The 26,146-nt window shown below is 41.5% G+C and overlaps 1 protein-coding gene across 1 annotated transcript in view; it reads left to right on the top strand.

Moving 5' to 3' along the window:
* LOC128442771 (forkhead box protein J3) overlaps nt 1-26,146 on the top strand; it is a 45,321-nt gene that overhangs the window by 3,302 nt on the left and 15,873 nt on the right. The window contains exons 2-5 of the mRNA XM_053425345.1: nt 10,982-11,056; nt 13,159-13,242; nt 19,889-19,990; nt 23,740-23,901. Coding sequence (XP_053281320.1) covers nt 10,982-11,056; nt 13,159-13,242; nt 19,889-19,990; nt 23,740-23,901 — 423 coding nt within the window. The remainder of the gene's footprint in view (nt 1-10,981; nt 11,057-13,158; nt 13,243-19,888; nt 19,991-23,739; nt 23,902-26,146) is intronic.

Raw genomic sequence — 26,146 nt, forward strand, 5'->3', positions numbered from 1 at the left:
CACATGCAAGAACGCACACTCTCAAATGCATTTAACAGGGATTCTAGTTAGCTGTTATAATCATGTCTCTTTCCGAGCTCATGAGATTTCTGTGTGGTAGCCTGGTATGAATATGGAGAGCTCTTTTCATCTGAGAAGTAATGATGATGAAAAGTTTTCTCCGGAGCTGAGCAGGAGGTTTACAATCTGTAACAAAAAAAAAAGGACCAAAATGAAACAGCACAAGCTTGCATGAGCTATTTGTGTACGGAGTTTGTTGACGCTTCTAAATTCATCTTGTGTAACATGCATGGATGGCATTTTTTAAGAAAAGCTGTAAACTTGAGTGGAATGCAAACAGCGTTGCATCAGGCTGCGTCCTTCTATTATATATATTTTTTCCATCTCTGGAACGGCGTGATCTCCCCTATGTTATCTTTTCAAACCTCTGCCTCTCTGTCAGTGTCCTACATTGTGCATCGCTCTACTTTCCCATGCCTCTGTAACATCTCCTCGCAGCCCCTTCACACCCACGTGTCCTTTTCACTTTAGGGACCACTTATACCACAACTCATAATGAGCATGCAGCGGGAGACCATGAGCCACTCGGGGCGGCCTCTCTGTCTGTTGTCTGTTGTTCTTTAGTTTGTAACAGTGAGTCTTCTGTAATGTAATAAGGTTTTGGCATTTTGAGAAGGACTGTACTCAAAGATCTGACCTTGAGAACCTCCCCTTCAGCATTCTTTTTTAAATTTTTGTCTTAATTCGTTTTTCTTTTATACCATTTTAGTATTTTAAAGTGCACTCACATCTTAATAACGTCCGCCAAGGAGGTTATGTTTTTGTCTGCGCTCGTTTGATGGTTTGATGGTTAGAAGGATTACACAAAAGCTATTGAACGGATTTCCATCAAGTTGTGGAGGGATGGGATATGGCCCAAGGAAGAAGTCATTAATTGGAGCAGATCTGAATAAATGGACCAATCCAGGAATTTCTTTTCATTTTGTTTTCAGTGTTTCCCACAGATTTCATTCACTCTATGCCGGTAGCGGGGGTGCACGCACATGCCCGCAGGTTGGTCTCACATGCAACAAATTTCATGTCACTTGTCGGTATGCTTAAAACTGCAGGTGAAAAACATGTTTTGGTTTATTGTGATAAATGTGGCAATCAAAATTAGATGGTAAATACTGCTTTGACAGGTTGAGATAGGATATTAACCCTGGTGGAGGGATGCACCGTCAGAGCACCTTACTCGTTCTGTTGTGACATATGTCGCATTTGACTCTGGCAGCTGGTGGTGGTTATTTTTCACAAATTATCTTTCCATATTAAAAACTAACCAATTAAATGAATAAGATATATATATATATATATATATATTGATTTGTTCAGGTCTATGTTGTTCATTCTGAACATAATGATGGGTGATGCTGGTTGTTTAAATCTCCCCTCATCATTATATTATTCATACACGGATCTCTCATTATTTACAGCTTCAGAAATGAAGTCGAAACCTTTACCTCCACCAACTGGCTTGCTGCAGCCTGTGCTGACTAACCGGATCTCTTGCGACCCCACCAGTCGCCTCAGGCCAGCTCCCATGCAGCCAGGCTAATTGCCTGCAAATTAGCGGGGCCTAATGTGACGCTGTAAAGGGCAGCACAACCGCAATGGCCTTTGGCCTTTGGCCGAACACAGACAATCACCTGATATGAATCAGCGCCGGGCCATTATTCTGGCTTCCATCCTCTCCTGCCTGCTCTGCGAGAGATCTGCGAGTGAGAGCAGTGGAGGTCGGCGCACAGTGTCAAGTGTACTCACATATGTGCAGGAAGACTGCTGTCATTGGCTGCTGGGAGTCATTATCTGGCTGGAGCTGCACTGAGGCTCCTGAGCCCGTGTCTGTGGTGAAATTTCAGCTGTGACTCAGCTTTGAGACGGTCTGGAGAAGATCTGTCGAAAACAGTGTGCAGTGTGAGTCCATGTGTGTGAAGTGTGTACGTGTGTGGCTCTGTGTACAGGTTGATGTCTTTGTTTGTGTGCTGGGTCAGACATGAGTGTGTGCAGCTGCCTTCTTATGTCTCCTTACGTCTCTATATGTCCATGTTTGTGTTTTCCAGGGAGTCTGATAGTGGGGACTGGGAAAATTCCACAGCTGTCTGCTTCTTCTTTTTTTTTTATTGAGTCTCACCCCTTACTGTGTGTTTATTCCCTTGTCACTAAGTAACACATACAGAACAGCCACATGCACCCCAGCATTCCCAGTTTGAATGTAAAGTCAACCAGTCTGTTGTCCAGATGTGTGTAACCAGTCCTGAAGGTAAAAGTCTCCCTTTTGACATAATGGTAGAAATACATAGTACATAACACATATGATATATAGATTTGTTGTAATTCATATTAAACCTTATCCAGATATGTTTGGGCATTGTGCCTTCATTGATAGGACAGTGTAAGCTGGAAGAGGAGAGAGAGCAGGGAAGGCAGCAAAGGGCCGAGTCGGAGCTGAACCTGCGGCAGCTGCAGGACTCGAGCCTCTGTAAATGAATAATAATCATAATAAAACTATGCTATAAAATATCATTGCTACTTTGCTATTAGAGCTGATTGTTGATTGTGAGTTTAATGAAACTGTGGAAAACAAAATAAGTCACAAACTGAAACCTTTGCCAGGTTTCAGTTTCAGTTTCAGTCTCAGTTTCAAGTTTATTTATGTCCTTCCAGCTACAGCTTTAAAATGTACAGTGGAACAGAATTGTTTTTCCCAGGACCCGTGTTCCCTTTGAAAAACTTAAAAGACATTACCAAAAAGCAGCAGTTTTAAAAACAAGTGCCAACAAGTGCCGATTTAAAATAATTCGAAAAAATACAAAATAATAGACATAGTGAAAAATAAAGGTAGCTTTTTTTTTACTCTTTATTTACCCGAATGCAGGTTTACTGTAGCTTCCCACTTGAGTTCCAAAGTGTGTGTCCAACAATAATCACAAATTATTGCATTTTAGAAAATTAATAAAGTAACTATTATAAATATAAATAAGTGTATAAGCAAGGCACATTTATTTGTAAAATAGATCATGAACTGGTTTATTGTCCACATTTACCAGGTCTCAGTACAAAGCCATTCAAACATGATCCAGTATTTTATGAACGGACATTCAGATACTGGTCTTCATTCTCTTCATGACCTTATATATTTGGATATTTATTCAATCAACTTTAAATGCAGTTTTAAAACACATTATTTTAAAGTGTTTTTAACATTTGATGAACCCCCAGAATTACTGAACCAAAATGAGTGGTGAAATTCATTATACTGCATGCTCTGTGTTACAGAGCTTATTTTTGATGATTAAGGAAATCAGAATATGAATGAGACACAAGTTGCCACCCTCTACTTTATCCAAATCACCAAGAAGTCACCAAATCTAATAATCTCGTCCCTTTAAAAGCTCTCACAACAATATCCCAGACATTTTCCTGGAATCATTTTAGAGAAAGGATCCACTTTTCCTCATCTATGGACTGAGGCCTTCACGCAAAAATAATACAACACAAGTCATACTTTCACTTCTGTTACAAGAAAACATCCTGGGATAATTGAGCCAATATATATAGCCCGCAACATATTTTCTTTTCTTTTTTTTCAATTTTTCTAATTAAATCTAATTAAACTTGTATGTGAAACAGTGCTAGAGCTTTTAATTACATACTAATCACTAATAGCAGTCTCAGTATTAAATTCTTAATTAAAAGCAAGGACTTTCTCGTGCTATCTCCTGGAGGATTTGGCACCCATCCAGCAACACATTTCCCTCTCTAACCAGCCAGGCCTGTAGCACCCTCCATATGGCTAATAATAGGCTTAAGGCTGGTTTCCCTAGCTCTCTGGAATGCAATAATTATACCACAGAATGAGCTTATTCGCTAGTCCCAAGGTTCACATGCAGCAAAGAGACACGGGCCTGTCTTTTGTCAGACCTTAAATAACATCAGAGTATTTCATAGCGCATTAGAGGAATCTGTAGATGTTTCTTTTGTTCTGGTTTGAAACATGTAGACGCCACGATCAAGTGTGTGTGTGTGGGGATATTTCCGGAAGAGCACTTTGTGAGAATGCAAATGTCCCAGTCAGGTGTTCTGGACATTTTTCGAAACTTATCCTGACACCCCCCAGTAAACTGCCCGTGAAATGTGGAGGGAGCCCATGTGAGCATACGACAGGAAGAAGTTTGTAGAAATTTACCTTTTCAGCTTTTCAATAATCTAACTTAAAAGTTGCTTGAATACAGTCTTGTCTGTGGTGGGTCTGTAAACATGCACACACATATTCACAGTACAGGTGTACATGTGCAGGTGCAAACACCTGCCTTCACACATGCTGGTCCATGTGCATGCTCAAGCAAAACTGATGCATACACAAAGAGCACACACCAGTATATAAACACGCACGCACCTGCACGCACACACCTCTCGTCTTATAGATGACTTGTGTGAAGTAGTTCAGTGAGGGAGTGGAGAGGGCGGGGGAAGGGTCCATCAAATGAAATGAATATGTATTAGATGGGGTTTGAAGCATAGTGACTTGTATCCAACCCCGTATTCTCGGGGAGCGTCTGTCACTCCGTCACCATCGGGATATAATAAGGAGTCTCAATGATGCTCAGAACCCAGGGGACGTTCACATCTGAGACACCTGTCCGTATGTGCGCGTTTACCTCCGCGCTCCCTCTTCCTGCTGACTCCAGCTCTTTCTCTTTGTGCCTCCCTGCACCCTCCCTACCTACTCCTCCTCCTCCTTCTCCTCCTCCTTACCTTTCAAACTTCCCCACATCTCACCCTCCTCATGCACTGTATGGGTTCAGCTGAAAGTTAGCGAAATCTCTACCCCCTCTCTTTTTTCTCCAAATATCCCCTACCGCTCTGTCTTCCGTCCTTCTCTCCTTTCTCTGTTTCTCTGTCTCTGGATCTGTCTGTGGGCGCACACGGACTACCTCTGTGACGCCACACTACTTTCATCCTGAAGGGCATGGGAGAGACTCTCCTGAGTACTGCCGCGTAGGTGTGCATTTGTTTGTCTGCGTGTATGTCAGACACAGCAGCGCTCGATAGGTTAATTCTCTGGCCAGCCCACCCTTTGCCCCTTGACCCCTGTCTCCCTGCAGACACACAGTTGAGCAGGCGTCTCAGAGGGGTTCACACCACCACAGAGATTAAGGCTGGTTTTCTTACCTCGCTAACCAGAGGCTCCTGTTACTGCTTATCAAGCCAAATAATGGAATTCACTGGCTAACAAAAACTTAAACATCCACAGTTAACAGTATTGATATCTTTACATAAAGGGTGTGATAATAATTTGCATTCTTACCACTAAGGAGGTTATATTTGTGTGTGTGTGTGTGTGTGTCAGCCAATTAGTTAGCAGGATTATGCAAAAAACCCTTGACAGATTGGATGAAAAATGTGTCAGGAAAGAATTCATTTTTTGTCAGGATCTTTACCAGGAAAGTTTTTCTTTCTGTAACCTTGTGTTTTTCAATATTTTTCTTTGATTTCTTAAAGAATAATTCATGGATGTTAATGAAAAAATACACATGTTTAGGGGACTGATATTTATGAGTGTGGGCAATTTGTTGAAGCTCCCAAAACAATGAAAACAGTGAAATTAAATGGAGTTTCACAAGATGTCTTTTACGTCTTTGGTTCGTTTTCTTCATCCTTTGATATTTGCCATCTTTTTTTGTTGTTATTTTTGTTTTGCCTCTCATCACACCCACTCACTAGCGGTAAATCCTCTGGAGGATCCCCTGCTGTTCTCTCTCATGGGCTCATTCTGACATTATCTGGAGTTTTTTCCATGTGGCTGCAGGAGAAACTCCACAGAATGTCTGGAACAATTGACGTTTGCATTCTCTCATAGGGAATAATTCTGGACAATTCTAGGAGATTGTCTGCAGTTCAGTGCGTGTCTGAAAGTATACTGACTCACTGATGACTTTTAACTGATTATTGTACTTAATATTGAAAGCAGCAGTTAGTGAAGCCCAACACACCCTGCAGACTTTTCATAATAAAGGCCTTCCAGGGTAAAGAGAGAGCTTGTTCCGTGTGAACAGCTGGGGAGGTGGGTTAATGTGAATCAGGTGGAGGAAGTGTTGAGTTTGCATTACAGGTGCCGAGCGGAAAACAGGGCGGTTTCTTACTTTATCAAATCTATTATGTAATAGCTGAGGTTACTTGGGAGTCGCTGTTGACTTTTTGACTTTTCTCATTGTGATGCACATAGTCTTACACCTTTGAATCTCAGTCACCTTACATGTCCTGGGCTGAAAATGAATCACACTGTGACCTCTGGAAGATTAGCCTCGCAAAGAAACATCCTCCCAGCAAGAAGCTCTATGCGACTTGGGGTGTACGTTTCCAGAGCGCCCAGCTTCACCAACCAACCATTTCACTGTCATCAATTCTATTTTGAGTTGTAAGTGTTTTTGCCTCACTTATGACACATCCCTTCTCAAGACCGATTAATTGAGTTTTGAGGAAATGTCACCTCCTGTTGCCCCTTTGTGTTTAACTCAGCTGCTATGACCCAGATCTTCCAAACCTGCCCACTTATGTAACTTAACTTTTCCCCTGTGTGAAGATATACACAAACACACACACAAACACACACACACACACACACCTAAACCCAAAAGCATGTTTCCAAAACCTGACTTTTTGTCACACATCACATTATATCACATTGCATCTAGTCAGAAAGTCATCCATGCTTATCAAGTCCACCTTATGTAACTAACCTCCTTAAGCAGAGGCAGCTGCATCCACTACAACTCACACACAATACATCCTGTATATCCCACACATACACACAGATCTATAATCATTATTATTAGCTGCACGCCTTAGAGTAGATTTTACAATTGATGGATGCATGTGCATTCTAGTCTTCACTCAAAATCATATACACAGTGTAATCATGCATACACAGCAGATGTATTACAATTATCTAATTTCATATAGATTTTTCAGAATGATTCAATTCAAACACAATAAATAATGATTAATACATTTTTATGTTATTGCCAAGGCAGTATCACAAATCAACAAATAAATTTTCATTTTTACATGACTTCTATGAATCATACCATCTTCTAACATCTGTTATTATCACGTATTCAGTTCAATATATAAACGTTTACTTTTCAGATCTAATCTGTTTTAAACATTTTGACATGTCTGATATTTTTTGGGCTGAGCTTAGGTTTCAGCTTTAAAGACCAAATCTTTGTGTACAAAACCCGACAGTGTCAGAAAAACCCAATCACGTCGATACTGCCAATAGCTTGTCTGAACCGCTGCGTTTAGAGAAAACAAACACAGATTAACTGTATTTACAGACAATTTCCTGCTGTGGAAACGATGAGTGTTTATGTTGTGTTTTTTATTTTGATGCCAAAGATATGGGGGTAAACCACCAGTCCTCTTCACTGTTTTTCCTACACACAGAGACACACTCACACACGATGCTGGTGACTGTGTGATCTATCAGCTGCTGGGCAGGAATGGCGTGGCCCCGGCCCGGCCCGATAAGCTCATTAATCAGGCAGGGAGAGGAGTGGGTGGAAGGAGGACAACAGCAGCGAATCTCATTATTTTACTTCACAGCACTGCTAATCAGTACATCTATTGATGATGACCATTCCCATTCAGTAAGAGGAGATTACTGTTTCTGTAACATGTAGGGAAGATGGCAGTCCAACTTAAGGATCAACGTGAACAATATGTGCTCTCCGGGTGGAAAGACGTTCAACCATCTCACTACGCATTTATACACACAAAGACGCTGTCTCACAAACACACACACACGTACACGCATGTCCTTGCAACTGTCTCAGCGGTGAAATTGTGTTTTTATTTTTAGGTCCTTTCATTACCAGCTTCTTGTGACTGTGGCAAGATAAAAGAAGCAGTTTTTAAGTGTCATTGACCTTTAAAATAAAACTGTGTGGGTGGCCAACAGTGTGTGTGTGTCTGTGTGTGCATGTGTGTATATTGTGTATGGGACTTCATAGCACAAAGAGTCGGAAGGTACACAAATCTTAAATGGAATTGAATAAGAATATGATATGAAAATATTGTGGATATAGATTTTGCCTTGAAATGTGTATATGTTGATTAAATTCTGTCAGTAACTAATGGGTGATAATTGAAGCTTGAACAACATAATTACAGGTTCATTTTGACAAGCAGCATTCATTGTTAATTCCCCTCTTATGAAACCAGTGATGGCAGAAAACATAAATATGAGGAATACCATGGTAACATGAAATCCAGGAGATGTTGTTTTGACTCTTATAAGGGAATATTATATTTTCACGAAACTTGGTAAAGACCTTCACTTTCCCTTCAGGTGGCACGGTGGTGCAGTGGTTAGCGCAGTGTTCCTCACAGCAAGAAGGGGCCTCGCTCGAAGCCCATTTCGGCCAGGTTCTCTTTTTGCCAGTTCGCATGTTCTCTGTGGGTTTTCTCAGGCTTCCGGGTTTTCCCCTGAGTACTCTGTCGTCCTCCCACAGTCCAAAGACAATTAAGACATGCCGGTAACGGTTTGGTTAATTGGAGAATCTAAAATGGCCGTATTTGTAAATTGTTTGTCTCTGTATGGTGGCCCTGTGATTGGCTGGAGACCTGTCCATGGTGTACCCTGCCACTCACCCAATGGCTCCTGGGGATAAGCACTATAGGCAATGGATGGATGAAAATGCCTTTTGTTGTGGTTTCCTGGCTCGGTGACGACTTATATTCACTGTTAGAGTATCTACTGGAATTTGCTTTTAAGTTAAACATCTTAAGGAAATTAATTTGCTTTGAAAATGTGATGTTTAGTATCCTGACATTACCAGTGTATGTCGTAAGGGACTTATTCATGAGGAAAACAAGCTTCCTGTGCCCTAAACCCTCCTAGAAAGAATACTTGTCTCCTGAGAGATTTTTAACTTTTCAGTGTACGGCTCAGCCTAAGCAGAGAATACAAATGCATGAAAGTGAGAAATGGGTGCACTGCAATGTCGGAAATATACAGGGTTGCAAGTCATGCACGGGTGTGTAAAAACAGCAAGAAGAAGTGTGTAAATAAACAAACAGTCGGTAGAGGTGGAGGTAAAGTTAGACGGGCTCGCTGCCGAAGTGACGGGCGGACTCGGTGCTAATGATCCACCGCCACCTCCCGCAGGAAAGTTTTTGGAACAGATGGTTGCCTTTGTGTGCCAAGCTGGTGGCAGTCCTCCTCTCCTTTCTCATAACGAGACTGTCACACGTTTCCTTGATGGACGGCCGCAAGCAGCCAGTGACCCGCTAAGTAGAGGATCCGAGAACCGCCACAGCTTTTCTGGCGGGAGGAGCAGGGGCGAGGCAGAGGTGGACCCGGCTGTTATGGTATGCGAGAGACATAGAGAGCGAGAGAGAAAGAGAGAGAGAGAGAGAGAGATGGTGGTTGTAGGAGAAACAAAGCCAGTGTAGAGCAGTGGGAACACGGGAGAAGGAGAAGTAGAAGAGGAATTCCTCCCATCCCTCTGTCTTTTCCCCTCCTCCTCCTCCCCAGTGGTATTAATTAACAGCAGCAGATGAGCAGAGAACGGGAGCCTGAAGGAGATCAGGTTCATGTCAGGTTAGCTCTCTCTCTCCTTCAGGCTCTCTGTTTCTCTCTCTCTGTCTCTGTCTCTGTCTCTCTCTCTCTCTCTCTCTCTCTCTCTCTCTCTCTGTCTCTCTCTCTCTCTCTCTCTCTCTCTCTCTCTCTCTCTCTCTCTCTCTCTCTCTCGCTCTCTCTATCTCTCTCTTTACCCCTCTCTTTCCCTCCCTCTCCTTCAAACCACACACTCTCGCACAATAGGAGGTGTTACAAATTGTAGAAATGTCAGCTCACCCTCATTATGGCCAGAACTATATTTGAAACTGAATTTTCACCAAGTCCAGTTTAACACCCAGTCCTTAGCTCAAACTTGTACCATTCACTTATTCGAATAATCCATTCAAAGCACAGAGAACACCAGTCAGAGTCACCCCACAACAACTCACACTCACATCCACACCCTCACACGTCTGACAAATTAGTATAGGCCTCCTCCAAGTTAGCAGATGGGTATTTCTCCTCACACTGATGTGTTTAAGAGCTCATTTGTCTGGTACGTTTGGTTTTAATTAGTTATTTAATATGATAAAAACAAGATCATACGTCATGATTGACAGCTAAGACTGACTCACAATTGGTTGAGCGCATGTATTACCAAGACCTCGCTGCCATGGCTCCATCCCCAGATTGTAACTGCACGGACTCTGGCTTCAAATGTGCAGCATGGCCGAGATATTTCTGCCGTTGATATTTGGAGGATTTGTCTATTTTTTTTTATAGAATTAGCAATGATTCCTAAGATGTTGTTATCAAACCTATAGTTAACTATGAATAAAAAAATTAAAACAACAGCAGGAATTAGGAAGATAAACTTAAAATGTAGATATAAATGCATATCCTTTCTGAAATGTTAGTTCTCTAAAAGTGTTCTTACTGGTAAACGTAGAAAATTTAGACATTTTCCCCAAATAAAGAATGTACAGTACTATACACAGTTAAAAATACTTATGAGCAGTTCAACCAAGGTAATTGTTCCTTCTCAAACTGTGGAGACTCTCTTGCCTTTCCAAAGAAGTAAAATATACTATAAACTAAATATTATGTATCAGAAATATTTCTGACCCCTGAGATTTATCTCGTGACACCTCTGCCGCTTGGGGTGAAGAGGACAGAATGTTTAGCTCATAAAGGTAAAGGGTTGTGTTGTTCCAGTGAACACCATAGACTGGGACCAGAATCAGTTGATAGTAACGTCGGTGTGAATGTAATTTACTTGTTGGGAAAATGGATTTACTCTGTAATCATCTTTTGTCCTTTTCCTCCCCTTCCTCTCCCTCTGTTTTCTCTCCGACCGCCTGTCACTCCCTGCAGAATTCTATACGACACAACCTGTCCTTGAACAAGTGTTTTCTCAAAGTGCCTCGCTCCAAAGACGACCCTGGAAAAGTAAGTATTTCCCAAACAATGTAATGCGACTGAGAAGCTCAGCATGAAATACGGTGTGATTCACACAGAAAATGCAAACCTATTTCCGCGGACCTACAAATAAGGCAGAGGCTAGAGCGATTACTTTTCACATGTTTGCTCGCCCTCGTGCCGCGTGTGTGCACAGTGTCCGCACTTAAAAGCAATTTGTAGCTCCGTAGCTCGGGCTGTGCTGAATGCATAATGCTTGTTTCCTTATTTTCCGTGGCTCCTCTGATATTGATTCTGCCAAGTAATAATGTGACACCGGCAGTAATGAATAATATGTATATATAGGTACACTCCTTCAGAGGGGAGGCCATCCACACATGTGTTATACTGTATTAACCCCCCCCTCCCACACACACACACACACACACACACACACACACACACCCATACACAATCGGAGGACGTTTTTGATAGGTTTTACGTTTGATAACAACAATTTGTCAAGACCTTGTTTGTGCTGAATCGAAGGAATCGCTCGGACAGGGGAAAGTATATAATTACAGCTGATCAATGAAGCTTGTCCTCACAACACTTTTTATCAAACGCTCAAATGTCTACATGTCAGGTCATCACATGGTTAACATGAGGAGCAAACAAAAAGTAATCGGCATGCCCCAAACTTTTTCATCGAGCTTTCTAAACTCATTTTGTTTGGGGATGGGGGTGCCGGGGGTGTCTCCGGGCTGCAGGGATTTTGGAGCCATTGAAAAATGAATTAGGGGGAAGAAGGTTTAAATAATTCAAACAAAATCCTTGGGTTGAGTGGAGGCCCATAGTCTGCCAGAGACAAAAAAGCAGAGAGCGGGCTCCCCCCTGATTAGACCGACTTGGACCTGACTCGCACCTTAACTCAGACCCTGGATCGAAGCGGTCGATACCTCGGCGGTGGAGTGAAGAGAGGGGGGGGTCATCTGTGCCAAGTTGAACGTACACGCTCTGTTTGAAGCCATAGAGAGAGGGGAGAAGCTAAATCATGCATGTGCTAACGTTAATTGGCTGTGTACTGTTCAGTGATGTGGGACTGAGAGACAGGGGGAGGAGAAGAAGTGAGTTTGAGGGAGGGAGGTGTGGAGCGAGCCGTGTGTGTTTTGTGTGTGTGTTTGTGAGTGTGTTTGTGTTTGTGAGTGTTTGGCCTAGATGAACCTCCTGAATTCAGTTTGCAGCTTTGGACCTCCTTGGGAGGGAAGAGGGAAAAAATGAAAGGGAGAAAATAAAATAAAATCAGACCAGGAGGAAATCAAGGACCTAAAAGCAATTGATTTCCTCCTCTCTCACTGTATGTGTTTATTTTGGAGGCTGCTGCGTTTTAAACAGTGTGTATCAAAAGGATTTCAGTGGGTTTTCTGGGGAGGGGGAAGCAGCAGCGTGCGCCGCAGTATAACTAAAGCGAGAGAAAACTGATTGGATACAGAGCTGGAATAACAACAGATATGTTGGTTTTATCGGACGAGAGGGAGATCCATCCACTGCACTGTTTTTTCCTTTAGTGACACGATTCCCTGTGTAGTGAAAAAAAAAGAGAATTGATACAATCCTCAAAAAGAATAGATATGTGTACATCAGAAACGGATGAAAATGTGTCAGCGAAAGTGATGGATATAAAATATAAATTGACAGATACAAACTTATAGAAATGTATACAACATTAATAATACCCATACATCTGGTACATACATAGTGGTCCCATTTTCAGGATCTTCTGACTGGCTTGAATCAATTATTGACTAACTACAGTGATTTTAACAATCAGCTGGACGGGATCCTGAACAAAACCTAATCTCCTCATGGAATATGTGTTAGTTTATTTATTAGTGTCCTCTTGTTGTGGCATTGTGTCTTTCATATACTTCATATATAATTATAAGTATTTTCAAGCACCGTGTGAATTGAGAATTTTTGGTTTTTACTCTGATCCAGTTTTACATTCAAAAAGAGAAAATAGGTACCGATCACCATTGACTATTTATCTATGGTCTTAAACCTACAGAGCAAACACAAGCATATGAGAAATGAACAAGCAGCTTCCACCAAACGTGAGACCTCACAACGTGTTTGTTTGTTTCACTCTCCAGGGTTCCTACTGGGCCATAGATACCAACCCTAAAGAAGACACAGTTCCCAGCAGGCCCAAGAAAAGACCACGATCTGGAGAAAGGGTACGTAACTGAACCACGTTGATTTGAAAAGCTCTATGATTTGATGAATATGTCTGCACCATACCAAGAATCTACCGGTTCAATGTGAAAATTAAATACACTTGTTGAACTGCTAGGTTTTTGTACAGGAAAGTAAAGTTCACAGAATGTAGTAAACAAAACAAGTTAATCTTCAGAGCTAAGGCATGCTAAATGCTGTGAGCTAATTCTGACCCTGAGCAGGTAGTTGCCAGTCTTACTCAGACTGAGCCTGGGTCCAGGTCTACAGCTGCCTGAGCCTGCTAAGAAAGACTGTAAAGATGGACGCCATGAGAGGTCCAGAGAAATCAAGCCAAAATATCTTGATTGCCCCCTGGTGGCTTGTTGCACTACAGGTTGTAAATCCAGTGATACAGAAACCTAAGGTGGTAGATGTGAGGTAGTTCTAATCACATTGATGTTTAAATGTTATTATTAATTAGTTATTTGGTGTTAAAAAAACAAGGTAAAATGTCATGATTGACGCATGAGAGTGACTCACAATTGGGCGAGCAAATAAATGTGGCACCACGGCTCCATCCCCAAGATTCTACTGCGCAGACTCAGACTCCATTCCCAATCATATCCGCCATATTTTGGCTTCATTTGTGAAGGATGGGAGAAACTGGGGACACATCCAGTCTATGGGTGCAGACATCAGGGAGTGGACTCAAGTAGAACTTTGTGGACTTTGATTTAATGTCAAAGAGCAGCATGAAGGGTCTCTGGCCAAAGATTGAAATTCGTTTTTCTGCCGCACAACCATGTGTGCCGCAACAAAACCATCAGTTTCCATCATCAAAGCCATGATTTTGTGGACAATACGTGTCAGAAATGTATCATCGTGGGATAAACCCCTTGAGATGTATCACCTCGTTTTTAGGTCTTATAAAGGTCTCATAAAGATGCGAGCACTGTCAGAGAAAGCGTGGCTGATGTAGCAGTGTGAGATGACACAGGAGTACATTTGGGAAAATCTCTTTGCACTTGAAACGTTTCAGAAATATTTGACTAGTCGTTTTTTTCCATGCTACACTGACGCAAGGATAAAACAGCAGATCAGGAGGGTTTTTTAAGTTCTGACGGCGCAGTGAAATGCTTTAGTCAACCAGACTCTAACTGTTAGAGTCTAACTGAGTAACACAAATCAAATGACCGTTTAAAGCACATCAGTAAATTCATTTTGTTATTCGTCTATGTGTAATTTGAGTGATTCAGTGGTTTACATTTAGTTTTCTTGACCAGGAGCTCATGGTGCCCACAGCACCTGCACCACAGGTTCCAGGATTATGAGCTAGATCAATGATACCAAGGAATAAAACCAAGAACATGGTGTTAAAGGGGAAAGATACACTTCACACTTGTAATGTTACTGAGCAGCAGTGACCACTGTCCACTCAAGCTGACCACTAGCTGACCCCTCTACATCCATGTTGATAGGCTACCTGCTTACCTGTGGTACTAATTAACCTCTCTGTGGAGGGAATGAAACAGGCAGGTTCCTATATTCCTCCCTTTGTGGATTTGTTTTATCTTCTGCTAATTACGCTTGATTGAAGGATCTCTATCAGTCTAACTGTCTACTGCCCCAGAACCAGATGATAGTTGAATAGGATCTGATTGTGTAACTACTTTGTAAGTACTTAATATAGGATAGGATTCTCTCCCCCCCATTTTCTATTCCCCAACTAGAACCTGACATGTAATTGAGGCTTGATAAATATAGAGAAAACCAAAATATAGGCGAAATATGTCCAACTTGAAAATGTTGTCAAATCCTATCTATAAATGAATAATAGTTGACAGAGGGCATGTTCACAACAACAGGCGTATTCACAACCACAGCATTGACATCTGATTCTCCAGTTTGAGATTCTGTGTCGAGCTTCACCGAACTTTAATAACCAGGTGAACAGCACCAGAGGTGGTGCAGCCTCAGAGTTCTCTGGACTGAGTCCCTCAGCCGAGCAGCAGTTAAATTACTGCAGGTCACTTGAATAGTTTCAGGAGGAAAGCTGCAACCAGCATCACCAGCAAAGCAAACAGCTCATTTCCAAACAGGCATGTTTAGCACGGACACTGCACTACTGCAAAAGTAAATGCACATCTTGCAAAAATATCTGCAAACATAAACATAGACACTGATGTTTGTGAAAGACTAATATCGGCTTATCGATAAACCAGTCGGGCTCTAATGCCAAGTGCCAGAACAGAAGTCAAGCATGTTCTCTCAATTAAACAATGTCATGATTGTATGTTCCTCCAGGTCAGGTGGGTTTGACTTGCATGTTATAACATATCAACCACAGACTCTTGCTATTTCCAGGATTTAACAGAAACAACAGAAAAAACCTAAGTGACGTTTTAGGATTGAAAATGAGTTTGATTGACAGCTCCTGAGGCTAAATATACATTTAACCCTGCATCAGCTCGGCAGAATACAGCTGCTGTTAAGTCATTAACCTGAATACAGACGCAGAACAGAGTGAGCATCATGAGGTATCACATGTTTTACATGACCTCTATCTGCCTGCATCTATATTGTTTTGAGTCTTTATCTCTGACTACTGTATATTTTGTATTTAGCTGCCTGTGTCTTTAGCAGCTGAGTAGCTGCTTCCCAACTAGTGTTGGTGTATTGACTGAAATATTAAAAAACAGATGAAATTCCTTTTTGAGCATCACCTCAGCTCGAACTCCAACAATATACAGTACATACTACACATTTGTATGTGAGTAAACAAACAAAACTAATTAATTACATCTGCTAAGGATGTTTCCACTCCATTGTGTTGGTTGCTTTGTGTGTTTGATTGTAAGCAAGATTATGCAAAGCATACAGATTGATAACCACGGAACTTTGTGGAAAGATGTGAGATGAGTCAAGGAAGAAACCATGACATTTTGTACTGGATCCGGATCAGTGGGCGGATCCAGGATATGTTTTTACTTTTGTAACATTACATGTTAGGGTGTTTTTTCAGCATTTCCCCCAATTTTCACATGGAAGAATTCATGGATCCTAATGAAAAAAAATCCTGCATATTTGGTGTGGCTGGTTCTGCTCTACTGAGTGCTATTCTAGTATTTGAGAAGGAATCTAGGTCCTCTTTGTCTCCAGGTAGAACGAAGACACTTTCTTCCGCCATGGTTGAGCAACCAATTAGTGAAATCAGCCGATATGCTGGGCCTGGCTGCATCCAAACATCTTCGCCGAAGCTCTCTGAGGTTTTCCGGAATGTACACCACAACCCTCTTTGTCATTGCATTAAAGAAAAACCTGCAGGTTCTTTCATCACTATGCAGCACAACGAGTCATCTCCCTTCCTTCCTCATCCCGTGTCTCTGTCACCGGTTGTGCATCTTGATCATTATCTTTGTGTGTGTGTCTGCCACTCTTTCCCTCCGTCTCTGCCTCCTCCTTGCCTGTATCGCCGTCTCCTCTCCAGGGAACGCAGGCAGGCGGGGATCGGCAAAGTGCACAATCACAGTTGTTCATGGGAGGAAGAATTGAGGTAAAACAGAGAGGAAAAAGACGGGTGTGGGGTAGAAGGAAGCGTGAAAAAAAAAAGGATGCAGGGGGGAAAAGAAGTGAAAAAGACATCAAGGTAGTGAGAGCATGAGGAAAAAGTCAAGCTGCAAGAGGAAGGAGGGAAACAAGTGAGAGGGGGAGGAGGGAGAGTATTCCAGGCTTGTGTTCCAGTTAATTACCACAGAAGGCCCCGGGGCTGCCATTAGACATATTTTCTTCACCAACGATTTTTTTTTTTTATTACAAACATTAATTAATTCAGAGGCTTGTCATCTCTTCTTACATGGATGGGCCCTTCGACCCCTTTTTTTTACGCCTCACTTGCACTGCTGGCAGACACACTGTGGGCTGTCACATGGGCTAAGGAGAAACAGGGAGGTTTTAAGTGGTAAGATTTATAGCAGTGTTACGGCCTGGGAAGAAAAAAAAAATCCCTGGGCTGAATATGTCGTGCGGTTTTCACTGGGGTTTTGTTACACCTAGGCTACACAGTCAAAGTCTTTAAAGTCTCCTGATGACAGCATCTGTGCAAGTGGAAATATTTGAAGTTGACAGCGGGGCTAAACGTCAGCTGCATAAATGCATTGTATAAATGTGTAGACAGGCAGTGTACACTTAGTTTAGTGCCTGTGCCCCCAGCATAATCAGCCCCTTTCATTTCTTCTATGCCTCCGTCTGTCCGTCACCACTCAATTATCTCACCACCTATTCTTCCTCTTTTCCCCTCCTTCTCCCACAAGCCTTCCTCACTCCTCTCTTCACCTCCACATTGTCTTCTTTTTAAGTGCCTCCACCAGGGAACCGACAACCCGTTTCGCTTGGAGTTTATCATAAATTAAAGATTGCATTGTTGCCAACCAATCCTCTTACTGTAAGCAGTTTGGGAAGGCAGGCGAGCTGCCTTGAACCCTGAAAGGAGTCAGGCAAGGAGAGAAAATATTGTCCTCATTTTCTTATTGCTTTCTTTCTTTCTTTCTTTTTCTGCAGGCGTCAATTTAGCCCCTCATCGATCTTTGAATAGTTCCCCATTTCCCTGCACTCATATCCCCTACTTTAGCTTTGTGTGAGGACAGCTGAAAAAATTTACTGCTGGTGAAAAGATTTTAGATAGTGTGAATAATACATGAGGATGGCTTGATTTATCTTATCAAGTCGAGTGATGTGTCCAGACTGTCCACAATCCAGGCTGTTTAAGTGTCCACTGCCCAGCCTTTTAAATGAAGCGCACCTCCACCAGTTCACATAGTGGAGCCTGGGGCGCAGTGATGATTCAGGAAGCTTCGTACAGAATCGTGAACTGGCATCTTTCAGAAAATTCTCATAACCGTTGTCACGTTTCATTGCCTTCCTCATTTTTACTGCTACTTTCCTGCGTGTGCAGTCAGTGGAGGACATATTCAAAATTATTTTGCATATTAATGAATAGGAAACACTTATCAGCTAAGGGTTAAAAGGTATTTGTGCACTTAGTCACCAGAATAAAAAGATAACTTGCACTACTGCCCTCTGCAATTCTTGACTTGTCCTTTACAAGCCACAAGCAGTGATGAAGGCCTCCTTCCCTGTGATGACTCTGGGATTATTGTCATTCATTTTTATTCTATGGCCTCTGATAGGAGTGGTCTGACCAATCCCAATTAACAGAGAAAATACTCATGTTTGACAAAGCATTTGGTGAAAATTGTATTATATTTATAAGTTGCCGATTAATGATGCATTCACCTTTTTTAACCAATATATCCCTGCCTTACATGAGAGTACAGAAACTGCTGCGGAAACTAATCTACATCTTTTTGTAGAGTAAACTAACGACTTTGAAACTATTTTGATGGTACATGAACTTAAAATAGGAATAATGACATCTCTGTCACTGCTGCAGTGCACACACCAGGACACATGCATCTGGAATCATGTCTCCCTGCAGATGGTGGTACAAATGTTATGGATGTTTTAATGGGCCTGCAGGATTTATCCTGGTGCTGCTGATAGTCAGTGTGCATGTGTGTGTGTGAGGGGGAGAGATTGCTGCACGTAGCTCTACACTGAAGCAAAGGCACAGAACAAAGTTTGAGAACTTCATATTTTAGTATCATTATGAAACTCTGGCCGGGCTGTCACTTTTTATTCAAAATGTGAACATTCATTCAAGAGAAAAGTTCATATTCATCTCTAATGACCTGTTTGAATTCAAGATATAAAGTCTTGAAGTGCATCCGATGCAGCAGAGGGCGCGGGAATTACCCATTCTGTCTTCCCATTTCATGACCAAAAATAAACGGAAAGTATTGATATAGATATTTCTTATAATGGCCCTGCTATTGGATCAAATTCTGCGCTGTTGGCCATCACTAGACTGTGGATTCATTAGTGAAACGAATACTTCAGTGTAGCAAACTTAGGTTTATAATAGAATAATATAATAGGATGAAACAACTGTGTCTTAGGTTAGCAGTCATGTGTTCATTAGCATCACACTGGTTTTATTATCGCACCACGATGGCACTCTGTGCCACTCTTCACACTTACACCACAGGTTCCTCATATGTAGTAGATGATCTGATTAGATTTTGGGAGCATCTCTTTGGATATATTTTCATATTCATGACCAAACACTAATTTCCTGGAAAGTGCAATAACTCCTTAACGCTGTATTCTAAATAGTTCAAATTGATAACCGTTGTATGCAAAGACAACGTTTTGCCATTAGACTCTTAGCAATTTAAGGAGCTGATTATCTTAATTAGGAAGAAACTGATTTTACTCATGATCATGAAAATGCACAATATTGTTGTCAAACAGATCTTATTTAAATCTTCTATTAGCACCCTTTAAGACAATCAGATGATATAAACACTTACTGATTATCTGTTATTGATAACATTAGCCATGGCTCTGTTCTATTCCCAGCAAGATATGTCAGTGTGTCAGTATAAGCAAATGCCACGACCCTGACACTGTAGCAGCTAATTGGAATCAGCCGTTATAGATTTTACTCTGCAGACCTGTGCTTTTAATGCTGTGACATGTCGAAAGGTCTTTGTTGATGGAATTAATTTGGTGCCTTAATTATTTATTTGATAATCTGTTCTCCGGCAGGCATCTACTCCGTACAGCCTGGAGTCGGAGTCTCTGAGGATGGACTGCATCATGTCAGGTGGGGCGTCTCCCACTCTGGCCATCAATGCTGTAACCAACAAGGTATGTTACCACCTTGTTGTTTGTGTATTTGTGTGTCTTGAGATTTGTATGTATGAGCAGACAACTCTGTAGATGTGTAAATTTGCAGCAATCCAAAATCAAAGAGTTAAAGACTTTCCCTTTCAGTTTGGAGGGGCACTTTCTGTGGAGATAATTGATCTACTTTCCATATATATGTTTGTTATATATTTTCAGTTTAAAATGCATTATATGCTGATCTCACATGTTCATCTTGGCACTAATTTCACTAAGTGTGGTGTAATTTGATGAATTGTACTGTATGTGGTGCGGCTGGAAACTAATACGATTTCATAGCCTCTCGAAGACTTTCTTACTGCAGCTCTTAAACTTAAACAGTACAAAAAAACGACCCTGCATGTTGGTTCTTTCAGGGATAGTCCACTGCATTTATTCAGAGGTTAATGCTAACGTCCAAAAACACCATGTTAATATAGTGGGAAAAAGAATACTGGATCTGCCACTTTATCCAGATCCGCACTGGAATGTAATGGGTTCTTCCTTGGGTCAATTTCCTGTCAGACAGACGACAGTGAAAACATCCCCTCCTCTGTGGAGGTGATAGGAACAAGAGCACAGGTGCTGTCCAAATTTGTTGTGCGGCTGGTTTGCCCACAGAGAAGCTAATGATTAACTGCAGTTAAAATAACACTGACACCAGCACAGGCTGTTGGTACGAAGGCTGTGTAGCTACTGAGGCACAAAGACAAATCTTTGTGTATCGCCACAGCAGAAGTGAATGTCAGGTGTAAAGAGAGCCAATTAAAGAGCATGATTTGGAACTGATAACTTTTCTGTATTTCCTGTTCTTGAAGCTATATATTAATACATATAAATAAAGATTTGGAGTTTTTACAAATCTGATTACACACACAGATTGAGATATATTTACAAAGCTCTCCACTGACTTTTGCTACAATAATGACCCACGGTATTACAACATAAATAATAAAAACTCCATGAAAACTTAAATATTTTGTTGACATAAAGATGAATGAGCAGAATGTTCACAATTACCAGTTTTTCCCAATTTTTAATTTTATTTTCAACCTCTCAGATGGAAACTTCAAATCGGAACATTCCAGGGATGTTCCTTCATTTTGGTTCAGTTCAACCTTTTAATCCCATTACCACTTTAGAAGATATTCAGCTCTGTTTAAACCTGATAAATGGAGTGAAGAGAGAAACCCTCAAAGCCAAACATCCACCTCCTACTTCGTCTCCATCATACACTCTTCAAACTTCATTCAAACTTAAAAATGACTTCTGACGTCAATTCCGCTTTTTCATGCCCTTCCGACTTTTCACTGCAGTTATTGTATCTCTTTGGAGGCCACCCTGTCTTGTAGTGGCCCAGAATGGACAAACTAAAAAACCTTTGAGTTGTTATGAAAACCGAAGCCTACCACAGGTCCTCCTTAATCAGAATCAGAATCAGAAGAATCAGAAGGTAATGTTTGGAGGGGGAGGCGGAGGTGAGGGGTGTTCAGCTGCAACATGCAACTTCACCACTTATGTCACTAAATTATACACACTGTAACTTTAAGCCATCTTTATCATCATTTTATTTTTCATATGAAAGACATCTAACCTTAAAGTTTTGCAAAGGTAATCTCTTGAGCCAAATGTGTTGGCTGCAGGAAGCCCTGATCAGCATTTTTTTTACTATTAGAATCAATTATTGTCTTATTATGCTGGCTCAATTATGAATTGATCAAATGAGAAGATAATGCAAAATAAATGATCAGTAATGAAAATGACATGAGCGGCCCAAGTTAAAACTGTAGGAAGCCACATTACCCTACATTTCACATGATGAACTGTAACTTGGGAAAGGGAGCAGGAACAGGAGGAGACGAGTTCTGTCAGCAGTAATGAACAAAGTATGTGAGCTGCCATCAAGTCTGTGCTGCTGCTATGTAATAGTCATGATATGCTTCACGATCTGCAAATTGTACACTGTAAAACTAATGGATATTAATTTCTTAATATAATTCTAATGATTTGGGGTAATGAATCAGAAATAAGATGTAGACAAAAAGGTCGAGGTTATAAACACCGTCCGGAATTTGAGGCTCTCCATCGGTGGCTTGGGCTGTTTTACAGATCTTCACTTTCAAACACACTCCTATGCGATGACACATCCACAAACACACTGACTGAAAGGAAAAGCTGGGTGTGACTCTCTGCAGGAGGGTCAGAGGTCGAAAGGGAACTGGGACCTCTGACGTGTGTCTCCTCTGGCGCACACAGAATGATCCCCCTGCTTCTGACCCCGACCAAAGAGAGAATCTGTCCCTCAGCAGCAGCTCACTTAACTGTGTTTGGTCTGGATGTCTGGATTTAACGGCTTTGTAGTTTTCCATTCTCCCTTTTGATTTATTTTTCAGGTATATGTATATATATATATCTACATCTTAGGCAGTATTTAGGCATGCACAAACAGATGAGGCACTTGTTGGTCAATCTGCTTTGGTTTGAAAATGTGCTTCACTTCTCGGTTTCTGATCATCTGAGGTTGAGTTTCTAAAACAGAATTAAGGCTTATGAGAACAGGTGATAGCACAGTTATTCATTTTGAAGACTAAAATATGAATAAAAAAAGCAAATGAACGTCAAGTTGTAAGTGTTAAAACTTTTCCTTGCGGCACACAGGCAGCAGGACACAGTTGATTCTCTGTAACTCCTTTACCTTTAAGTCCTCACTGTACATTCTGAAACAGTGATTCAGTGCAGTGAGAGGAAGACCTTAACGATGCTGATGCCAACATCAATGGAATCCACCTACATGCGGACAGGTGGCATCCTGCAGGCGTAGCAGTGCGTCAGAGCCTCTTCAGTAACACACTCACTAATATTCTGCCCGCACTGGACCCACTGTGGTTTTGAAACAAGAAAGAAATGTTTGGTCATAATCAGTTATTTTTTTCTTTTTCTTTTCGACTGCATATAATATTCATGTAAGCTCCACAATAATTTCCTTGTTGCTAGAGTGACACATTGAGGAGAATTAGAGATTCACGCGTTCAAACTCGGTGAAACGCTTCCGCTACGAGACGTTCTACTGGGTAGAGAACTGCCCCAGAGAGCCTCTAATGCTGTCTCTCACCCCGAGGCTATGTTTTCAGATATGTCTATACAGTTAAATGTTGCCTGGAGGTAATAGTGGCGCTCTGCTTCACAAGTACTGACAGTCAAACAAAACATGAGAAATTGGATTCAACCCGGTCCTGAGGCATTGCTTTTAAAAGCTTTGTGATCTGCCACCGCGAGACGATTGTGCAGTCTGAAGTGAAACTTGTGTCCTCGTCGGCGGTGGCGGTCGGACTCTCAGATGATAAAGTCATTTCTGCTACCCACTGGTCTCTGGGTCAGGAGACTTGATCCAAATCAACATGTTAACAGAGGGAAAAAGCAAGTCGGGGTTCTGGGCTTTTAGGCAGCAGCAGGCCTAATTTGCTTTCAGCACTTTAATTTCCATATTTCCCCATGAATTGCCTCATCAGTTAATGGTGCATGGGTAACTTCTGGAGCTGGGCAGTGTGCAGCCTGGATGTGAATTGGCAAATGGACAAAACACAAGAGTAGCGAAACGGGAAATGAGGAAGAAAATCATGTATCATGAAGAAGTTTATGCGGTGCCTTGTCTTAAAATGTAGAACGTTGGCCCAGTATATAATACTTTATTGTGGTTGTTTATTAACGTGGATCGTGTGTGTGTGTGTATTTAGGTAGCGCTGTACAACCCCGAGGCAGAAGGCAGTGAGAGCCCCGGGAGTCTGGGCGGCAGCCTGAGCAACAGTCTCTCAGAGCAGAGTTTGGCGTCTGTCAACCTTAACAACCTGAACACAGCCGTCAGCGGCAGCAGCAGCAGCGTACACAGCTACACACCAGTAAGACCTTTTCTTTTATTTCGGCGACAGTCTGATTGCTCCGGGAGAATCGAATCTTTTCTTAGTCTCTCTGCACAAGGACAACCACTGACCTGCATCTGCCACAGGCTTGGTGTCTGACTCGGCAGCAGCAGGGCCAGTGCTTTTTCCCGATTATCTTCAGTTTTTGGTCTTGAAGCTACCAGAATTCAGACTGAAATATTTTGTATCGCATGTCGACTTGATTCTGACATGATCTGGGTGGTAAAGTCACTCAGTCACCCAGACAGAGCTATTGCTATGAGGCCGAGCATGGCCCAAAGCAGAACCCAGTAAATGTTGGTGCTGATCCTGACTAGGAAACAAATCTGGGTATTTTTTTTTTCATTTTCTTTAATACCTTGTTTTTTTCCAACATTTTGAATAATTCATGGATCTTGATGATAAATCTGGCATGTTTAGGGGACTGATATTTATGAGCGTGTGGTTTTTGGCGCAGATCCAAATGAAAATTCAGATCGAGTGAATTTAACTGTGGCTTTGTAAGCTTCATCTTGGGTCTTGCATTTAAGCCTGAAAAAAGCTCTTCCTACTAACTAAACAATTAAAATGATGCTAAATGGACCATCGTATTGCTGTTGTTTTACTTTAAGATGCATCAATTAACTAGAATTCCACTCAGGAGAGCCCCAACAGTGTCCTTAATTTAATCAAATGGCACACACTCAAATATCAATCCCTTAAATATACCTGGTTTTTATCCATGTATCATTCTCTAGGAAATCGTAAAAATATCAGTAAATAAAACCTCCTGGATCCACCCCTTTGTCTTGATCGCTCAAAAATGTACTGATTTCTTTATCGGCCCGTTTGCCATCCTTTCAAAATTCGTTGAAATCTGTTCTGTAGGTTTTGCGTAATCCTGCCATCAGCGATATAACCTGTGTGGCAGAGGTAACAACATATTTCAGTTACTCCGAGTTGAAGAACGATTTAGCTCTTCAAACAAATCAAATCTCTACAATCGATTTGTCAATTCTTCCTTCCAGAGATGTGGAAAGTGCAGAGTCATTGGAGAATGCTGCAGCCTCATGCAGTGATTATTTAGCTTGCGTGCTGCATTTTAGATTTACAGACGAATATCAGTATTAATATGTTTGCGACCTCTCACACTCCTCTGGTTCTGGGGGAAATGCTGGTGCGCTCTGCAAAAAGTGCTTCTCTCATGCGGAAATAAAACGGCAGTCGTCCTTTTGTTTTGACAGAACCACCTCTGATTCATATACATGATGCCTCCTGACCACTCCGGTATTAGAGCAAATGTGAAACAGAGGGTCAGAATTGTCTACAATTAAAAAGTAAACTAAGTCTGTTAGCCTGCAATTAAACACTGAGACTGTTTCTGTGGCTTTTCAGGGGAAGAGCTGTGCGAGACTGTTATTGTTTATGTCTGAGGCCTGAGCCAACGGATGTAACCGGTGGCCAACACACTCACGCCAGCCATGCATGCACACACACACACACACACACACACACACACACACACACACACACACACAGTGCCGTATCGTCTACTATAATGGTGCCTATGGTCTTGGCCAGTGTAAAGCACACTCCAGACTTGGCAGGCCACAGATCCACACAGACATGATTTCCCTGATTTTACACTGGCTGTTGAAATGATTCCTAATCCTTTACAATACAAGGACCTTTGGCTGTTGTAATTAATTAGTCTCAAGCTGTGTGAGTGTGAGAGAGATGATAATAAATGGTCTTTTCATGGAGGAGGGAGTAGACCCATCACGTAAACTGTCCCATGAAGAGAACTCTGGATTTAGAACAAACTATTGGAATAACAATATTTGTAAACAACAAATTGATATATTTATCACATCATATATTATTCGACAGATGAGGAAAATGTGTCTGGTGCTTTTTGCAATGAGCCTGGAGTCTTTGATTTAAAGCAACAGAAACTTGAAATGACAGCTTCAATCATATTGATGTTACACTGATCTGTCATTGGGAGAATGGAGCCTCTTTCATTCCCACTTGACACCCTGCTCGCCTGTTCTTGCAATATCAGGGTTTTTCTGCAGGGTCTCAAATTTGATCATCTGAGTTTAAGCCCTTAAAATGTCTTGAATATGTAAAATCTTATGTATACTTCACGGTTTTAAAGACTTTTCTTAAATATGTTTTATATATTTTTTAGGGAAATTTGGAGGCATGCCTAGTTCGTTAAATTACGACATTACCTCATATT

Source organism: Pleuronectes platessa, chromosome 6 (assembly GCF_947347685.1).
Source record: "Pleuronectes platessa chromosome 6, fPlePla1.1, whole genome shotgun sequence".
Taxonomy (NCBI): domain Eukaryota; kingdom Metazoa; phylum Chordata; class Actinopteri; order Pleuronectiformes; family Pleuronectidae; genus Pleuronectes; species Pleuronectes platessa.